At 29.2% G+C, this 8,402-nt stretch overlaps 1 protein-coding gene across 1 annotated transcript; it reads right to left on the reverse strand.

Moving 5' to 3' along the window:
* Positions 1 to 1,706: 1,706 nt before the first annotated feature.
* On the reverse strand, positions 1,707 to 7,474 carry LOC146950187 (fatty acyl-CoA reductase 3-like). Its single transcript, XM_085746128.1, has 10 exons — positions 7,297 to 7,474; positions 7,117 to 7,220; positions 6,475 to 6,677; positions 6,253 to 6,353; positions 3,881 to 4,073; positions 3,606 to 3,767; positions 3,213 to 3,294; positions 2,829 to 3,098; positions 2,193 to 2,320; positions 1,707 to 2,102 (listed from the first exon to the last, which is right to left on the reverse strand). Exons 1-10 carry the CDS (start codon positions 7,373 to 7,375, stop codon positions 1,946 to 1,948), a joined length of 1,479 nt encoding a protein of 492 aa, XP_085602254.1. The 5' UTR covers positions 7,376 to 7,474; the 3' UTR covers positions 1,707 to 1,945.
* Positions 7,475 to 8,402: the final 928 nt, after the last annotated feature.

Raw genomic sequence — 8,402 nt, forward strand, 5'->3', positions numbered from 1 at the left:
GAAATACCAATTGCAGTCGGTGTGACCACACCAGAAAATTATTTATTTTATAAGAAAATCTTAAATATTTTCCAGCCAGGATTTCCTTTAGAAAATAGACCTTATAATAAATAAATAAAACAGCCTTAATTGTGTTCTTGGTCTTGTTATTTTCACCATTTTGTATAATCGGTATCATTTTGATAGTTTTGATCCCTCTATCAAATATTTAGTCTAAAATAGGGGTGATACGATATGTTTAAAAATAATTGTTTTAAAGGAGTTATCTTACAATTTCATAGATACTGATATTTTCCCATCATTAGATCATATACCACATCCTTTAAAACATACTCCCTCCGTCTCAAATATAAACAAAAATTTGTCAGTAAAAATTAATGTATTTGGTTCAAAATTTATATCAAATACGTCAACTTTTGTTGACTCATTTTTACTATATTTTGAGACGATGAGGTATATCTTCACCAATTTTTAGTGAAGAAATACGATCGAGGGAACAAAATTGTCAAATTTTAAAGTAGGGAACCAAGCCTACAAAATGATGAAAATAGAGAGACCAAAATTACAATTAAATCAGTATTACTTATGTGCCCACCTGCTCTCTCACACAATTGATTCAAAGTATTGTTGTTTGGAAACACAGTTGATTCAAAGTATTGTTGTTTGGAATAATGTAAATGTTGGAGAACGATAGAAGGGGCGGAAGTAGAGGACCAGAGGTGTTCATGTTTGATCAATTCTAATATATAGTGCAATAACCGAAGTGAAATGTTAAAATTTGAACAAATAAAACAAGAAAAATCAGTTTTCTTTAATTGATTTGATCTATTTTTGGTTTTTATGATGCAAATTGATTCAATCTACCATTACCCATCAGCCGTTAATTGTCATACACAGTTATGATACTGAATGAGAATACCTAACCTACTTTTCTTTTTTGAATTTCTTGGTTCTATGATCATGAAAATGTTTACCGTTTACGGACATGTTATGGTATGATCGTTTGTCAGAATCACGTTAAATCGTTCTCGTGAGCTTTGCTCAATTGATATAAACAATGCATAATATATGTAACGTCCGAGATTCAAAGTCCGACCACCACAAAAAAAAAATTTACGTTAAATCACCACAATTATATCAAACATGCACTTTAAACAGCATGTAGACCACCCTTTTTCTATATCGAATGTGGGTTAACTATTTTTTTTATACATAATCACAATACCAATTAGTAGAATTGGACTTGCATCGAGATTATGGATGTGTTTGAACTACTAAAAAAATGAAGGATGAGACAACTTCGGTTGTAAAGTGGTTGATTTGTAAAATTGTTGCAAGGGACGAATAAGTTGGAGGTAAGGGACAAAACACAGTGAAATTTTTGTCACTTACTAAACCACAACACAACTTTTAATTCAAAGTACAAGTTGTCTAAAATACGAAGATATTCTTTTGTCTATCAAAATCGTATAAGACCAAAAATTGTTTAATACCATAAAAGTTAGTTCTCTGATATTCTGTCTTGTTGTGTCAAAAAAAAAATTATGTCTTGTGTTATGTTGTTCTATCTTATGTTGTCATATCCAATATGTACTTTTTATCCGATCAAACACACCTTATGTGTAATAGTTGTGTCTAAACGATCTTTTACATGAGAATATAGAAGTAAAAGATATATTTTTTTGACTGGAAGTATAGAAGTAAAATATGAAATATAAAACACACGGTAAAATTAATATTTGATCACATATATATGATCAATTATAAAATTTAAATAGTATATTACATATCAAAGTATGATATGACAAGCACAACTTTAATTTGAAAACAATTACAATGAAATTACAAGTTTAAATCATAGAACATATATAAATCAACAATTGTCGATGCAAAATACATTATCACGCACAAACTCACTTTAATTAATGCATCTTTTTTGGTATGATTAAAACTTTAATGCATACTTGAAGATACCAGGGATGTGGATATTCATGAAGTAATCTTCCCAATCAATAATTTTGGGATCAAAGTAAAACAAATTCATTTCTGCACCTTCTTGTTTTACGGCTAATAGCAACTTTTCTGTATTCATATCATCAAATCTGTGTACAAAAACAAACACTAAGTTAATTAATGAACCAAATGCTTTATTATAATATTTTAATTTAGATGCTAATTATCAATTAACTTACATGCCATTGAAGAACAAGTAAGGCAGGTAAAGATCAACCAACCGCATAACTGTACTGATTTTCCGGTTTAGGTCAGTATATAGTCCCCGAAAATATTGGCACAAAATTGAATTTGCCACCTCTAGTCCCTGTTAGATGAAAATTTTGTTAGCGCATTGTTGCTAATCGAGAAAATTACACTACCTCCCTACACCACAGTGATACATATGTTCTATTTTTTCAAATATGTCACTACTCTCTTTTGTTTGACACCAAAGAGAAATATATAGAAATTGTGTATAAAGACTAATCTAACTCATAAACAAACAAGGAAACACAACCAAAGAGCTAGGTAAACCATAAAGTCCCAACAATGTCATTTCATAAATAGTTACCACTCATATTTAATTTGCAACCAAAATTTGAACCCAGGTCATTTAATTCATGAATAGTGTCCCAGAAGTTTAAATCTCGATCATTTAACTCATTCAACTCTTTTAGCTCAAATCAGTTGAGTTATCAGACCCCACAGTCCCACACACATTCCCATTTTCAAATTATAAAGGAGAAACGTGTGTAATACACCAAATCAAAATCTTTTACAAAAGGAATTTGAATTGTAATGGTTGAAATTAATGAATAAAACTAATTAAGTACCTTTAAAGGAAGCAAGTAGCATATGAACATGTATCTCCGGAAGCTAGCTATGTTGCTAAACACAGTAATATTGCCAACCTTAATCGATTTTCCATCCTTGTTTATCAATGGTTTTTTTTTGAAATATTTAAGGTTATAGTCTCTAAAAGTACGATACGTAATTGGATTTCTAACAGAGGAACCAACATGATATATGATATGATCACTAGGTTGGTTTGCATGAGCCATCATAGCTACTATAATTGCATTTACCACCATGTCTGCTGGTATCTGCTCAAAATTCAACACCAATATTAATATTGTACTATCAATTTGTGGAATTTATCAAAAGAAAGATTTCATGCATAGACCAAAACAGGAAAAAAAAATTATTTGGTGACTCACCACGTCGAAAACTGCGTCGAGATCCGCCATGAAGCTTGTTAACTTTCCTTTACCATATGCAACGACTACACTGTCTATGGTTCTGCAGAAAACTCCAAATATTAGAAAAATGGAGGATAATTGAGATTCAAAACTTTACTAGAAAAAGTTGATTAATTACCTAAAATTAGAGAAAAATTATATCCATCTTTAATTACGTTAGATAAATCAGATTCAAAGATGATTATTGTTTTATTTATTTATCCAAGAAATATTAGTTCAATAATAAGAGTTTGAATTTGTAACATCAATAAACGTAATTCAAATCGCCTAGGTAACAATTGTAAAATGACCAACCATAAATGTCATCATTCAACTTTTTGTAATATAATAAGATATAATTTGGTGATTTACCTTAAGCCTTCAACCCATCCAGGGAAAGGTTCTCTATAAGTGCTAGTAACAATGGTGGGACGAACAATAACAACAGACATGTTTTCCTTGAAAGCTTCTACAAGCATTTCTCCCATTGCTTTAGTAAACACATATGTGTTTGGCCATCCATATTTAGTAGCTCTAATAAATTCAATCATGCAAAAAAAAAAAAAAAATCAAACATATTCAACTTTTTGTATTTATTAGAATTCACAATCATGCAAAAAAATTGAGAGTTTCACTTATTTGATTACCTTTCCATACCCAAGTCCTTCATGGCCACTTCAATATCATGTTCAGTTGTTCCATGTGCCTGAAATTGATTCAATTTCTCCTCCACTAATTTCTTTTCCATATTAATGTCAAGTCCTGGAACTCCATTTAGTGACACACCGTAGCGATGAGGATCCTCTAATATGAGTCCTCCTCCCTCGCCACACACATAAGCTGCAAGGTATAACAATAACAAAATAAAAAAATTCCATAAGTACAACTTAGATGATAAAAAAAACTATTTAAAATTTTATTCACAAAATACTTGCAGGCATGGCCGGATTTAGCATAAGGATTGGTTTGGCTATAAGCACACCATATTTTTACATAGGATGGAGTATATAAGAATAAAATATTAAAAAAAGTTACGATTCATTTTGTTCCCGTTAGCAATTGTTAGTGTTACAAATAAACTTGGACTAATAAAACTATTGAAACTATTTTTTTTTTTTGACACAAAAACTACTGAAACTATTATTTTAGGTGAAATAATACATAATCACTAGTTTTATTAGGAAAACTTTTTGAGATGATTATTTTAGCACATCAAAAATTTAGTCTTGGATCCACCCCTACTTGCATGGACATAAAACATACTCCTTTTTAAGAAATATATATGCTAACTTGTGACATATTATATATTAAAATATAATACTATCTTAATGTCATGAAGACTATTTACATTAGTATAGTCGATTTAAAAAAATATAAGTGGTCTAATTAAGTTGTTGCAACAAATGTGACTAAAAAAGACATCTTTTTTGATACATGCATGTTTGAATACAAAGGGATTAATTGTGATGAAGATTTGACTTTATTATATGGATGGATAGCAGTCCTTCTGCCATACAATAACATATAAACATACTTTCCCCTAAAAAAATAATGAACATATTTGACAATTTCAAACAAATTACAAAATTATTTAATAAATAAATAAAAATAATATTTTAGCTATATTACTTTTTTTTTCTTTTGAAGGAACTGTATTAATCTTTTTTTTTTAAAAGACAAACTCTATTAATCTTATTAAGTACTTCATCGCTCTAGTCTCAAATGAAAGTTTTGAAGGAACTATATTAATCTTTTAAGAAATGCTAACATGTGCCCTCTTGTTAAGAAGTTTAAAATGAAAACTTTATATTAGAAATTGTGCATTCAACATATTAAAACAGAAAAAATTATCTTTTTCTACCTAAATTTCATCAATCATTTTTAATTCAATATCTATTCCATTCAATATCTTACACTTTACACATATACATAATGGTAAACACACAATTCTACCTTGAGTCATTGCAATACTACCGATAATAATTGATGAGTGTATTAGGAAGACATTATTAAATGGTGTAAAAATAGTTGAATTTTCTTACGTTTGAGACTACGAAATATAAGTATTTATTCACTTACAGTTAAATTGGGTTAATACCGAAAATAATTTCTCTAATTTGTGTGAGTTCTGAAAATAGTCTCTGTAAAAAGAAAATTACAGATTGCACCCCTATACTTTTGAACTCTTCATATTTTTCCCTCACCTTGTTAAAATAGATATTTGGGGGAAATTTTAAAATTGTCCTCGCAAAAGGTCAAGATGACTGAAAATTACCTCTTTAAAGGGTTAAAATATGAAGAATCCAAAATTTCTAGAGTTGAACCTGTGGTTTTTCTTCTACATACGACAGTTATGCATTAAGCCATTTAAATTTATTAGTTTACATTAGTTTTTCACATATGTAAATATACTATTGTCTTTTTTAGTAAATGTAAATATATTAGGCATAATAGCAGTTTTGACTCCCTATGTTTTAAGACGTTGCGATTTTGGCCCCTAACAAAATAAAATACAAAACTGCCCCCTAAATATTACCCCTTTTGCAGTTTTGACCCCCTGACCAATTTTAACCAAGTCAATGCACAAGTGGACGCCACGTGTGTAATTTTTTTTCTAATTAATTTTTTAATTAAAAAATAAAAAAATATTTTTTTAATAATTAAAAAAAATACACATGTGGCCTCCACGTCAGCTTTGACTTGGTCAAAATTGATCTGAGGCCAAAACTGCAAAAGGGGCAATACTTAGGGGCGGTTTTGTATTTTATTTTGTTAGGGGGCCAAAATCACAACTTCTTGAAACATAAGGGGTCAAAACTGCTAATAAGCCAATATACTATTATTAACTATAGTAGAATTTAAATATGATATCTTGTATAGTCAGATTCATTAAAATGTCATGTAAAATATTAAAATGAAATTTACTAGACAAGACCTAAGCATTTAAAAGTCTAACTCTGTCGAACCTATTTTGACCCTCGGAGAGTAGTAATTTTCACTAGCACATGTCTATACCAACCTGTTGAAACGTGGACAAGCACCTTTAGTTGAATACATTTTTTGGCAAAGCTCAAAACATGCTTGACTCCTAATGTATTTATACCCAATGCAACATCGTATCTGAATTTAATAACAATCAATGAAGAATTATATACAACTTTTAACCATAAAGAAATTTTTTTTTTGAACAATTTAACCATAAAGAAATTAACTTGACACATAAGGTTCTAAATTGTATCACCTTTCATCAAATTTTGTTGTTGCAGCTAAATTAACTATAACATCTGTTTGATTGCAAATCTCCTCTTCTAGAATGGATTCCTTCAAATTCAAGCCTTCTTTAGAAATGTCTCCAGGTACCAAAGTCAGCTTTTCAGAGACAAAAGAATTGAATTTTGAACCCTGATTTTCCTTCAGCAATTTAAACAAGTCCTTCCCTATTATCTACATATCACACACAAACTTATTACGTATACATAATGAGAAAAAAGTAGTAAAAATGTTATTTAAAATATCAAAAAACAGAAAGAATGAAAAATGTTATTTTATACGAAAATGAGACTTATATTCAGGGCCGGTTCTAAGATTTTTGATGCTCTGGATGAAACAATAAAATTTTGTCCTTTTAATTATTCTAATGTTTTTCTTCATACATTTTTTGTTGCAAAAGATTTATTTATAATCGAAGTTCTCTAAAAATATATTTTCAATAGAATTAATCAAAGAGAATTAAAAAGAAATATATATCTATATAATACTAATTATCAAGTAAAAATAATAATTTTAGTGCCACTAAGAAAATGGTGTCCTGGACTGCCGGCCTTTCCACCCACCCTTAGGACCATGCTTATATTTGTTCTAATAATATACAAATATTCATCACCTCATTGCGGAAACGTTGGGCAGCAGATTCAGAATCCTTAGCTCTTAGAAGAAGATAAAGTTTCTTCACATTTGGTTGAACTCTCAAAATCTTTTCAACCAAAACTGCAAAACTAAACAAGTAAACAAACATATATATAATTAAGTCATGTCTTAAAGACAGAGAGAGAGATATGTATACTTTTTGCGAGGAAGCCAGTGGCACCAGTGACTAAAATTGTTCTGCCCTCAAGAAAGTTCAATATGCTTCCCAATTCCATTTGAAATAAAGGAAGAAATTTTTTAAAGTGAAGTTTTCGCTACAAATGAATGAAATGGGCACAATGACAATGTTCTGGAATTATGATTAATGCCTTGATGGTGATATACCAATACCATATGTCTTTATATAGACATATGACACATGAATACTATAATATTTTTTTGAGGGGACATGAATACTATAGTATTATTAAGTGGTTTTTAGGTAGGAAAAAGAAAATATGATGTAGGATGAATCAATGAAAGTAATCCTATTAACACATATTTTATAACACACTTTTTATTTGTTCAAATTTATGGGTCTCACCAAAATTATATGCGATCCACATGGTTTGGCGAGACCTATATGAAATTTAACTAATAAAGAAGAGTATGTTTCTGTACAAAAGGAAAATGAGTGTGTTGCTAGGACTCTATGTTTTGAAAATATTTTGAAACTCTAACAACGATAGGTGCTTCTCACTCTAAATATAAGTTTATGGTATTACTCATTCTCACAACTGAAATGTCATCCGAATATTAATAACTCAAAATTCAACTTATGTTTGTTTTTTTCTTCATATTTTGTTAGATTAACATCAAACAAGTCGTGTCACTCCAGCTCTAGAGACGCGGGGATCTTAATTTCAACTTAAAGGCAGGTGCATGCAGGGATGAATCTAGAAATTTATTGAATGGGGTGAATCTTTTAATAGTATACATTGAAATTAAATACTCCTAAAAATCACTTAAAATCTAAAAATTCAAATTAAGAGTTCAATCTCAATCTCAGTTGAAAGAGATATATATATATATATATATATATATATATATATATATATATATATTTTGACGGAAAAAAAAAATATATATATATATATATATCTCTTTCAACTGAGATTGAGATTGAACTCTTAATTATATATATATATATATATATATATATATATTTAGGAAAGAGATACATATTTAATATGTGACTCACCTCGAATAATATTACTTTTCGTGGAGGAAATCTATGAAAAACTAAAAAAAAAAAAATAGCAA

The sequence above is a fragment of the Medicago sativa genome, chromosome 2 (genome assembly GCF_051527215.1).
Source record: "Medicago sativa cultivar Bolivia chromosome 2, Bolivia_mono, whole genome shotgun sequence".
NCBI lineage: Eukaryota > Viridiplantae > Streptophyta > Magnoliopsida > Fabales > Fabaceae > Medicago > Medicago sativa.

What these genes read in the sequence shown, in the direction of transcription:
- LOC146950187 (XM_085746128.1), bottom strand. Translation starts at nt 7,375, where the DNA reads ATGGAATTGGGAAGCATATTGAACTTTCTTGAGGGCAGAACAATTTTA. An exon ending in GGATGGGTTGAAGGCTTAAG is followed by an intron (nt 3,295 to 3,605) that starts GTAAATCACCAA and finishes AGTTTTCTGCAG; the next exon opens with AACCATAGACAGTGTAGTCG. An exon ending in GCTACTTGCTTCCTTTAAAG is followed by an intron (nt 2,321 to 2,828) that starts GTACTTAATTAG and finishes TTCATCTAACAG; the next exon opens with GGACTAGAGGTGGCAAATTC.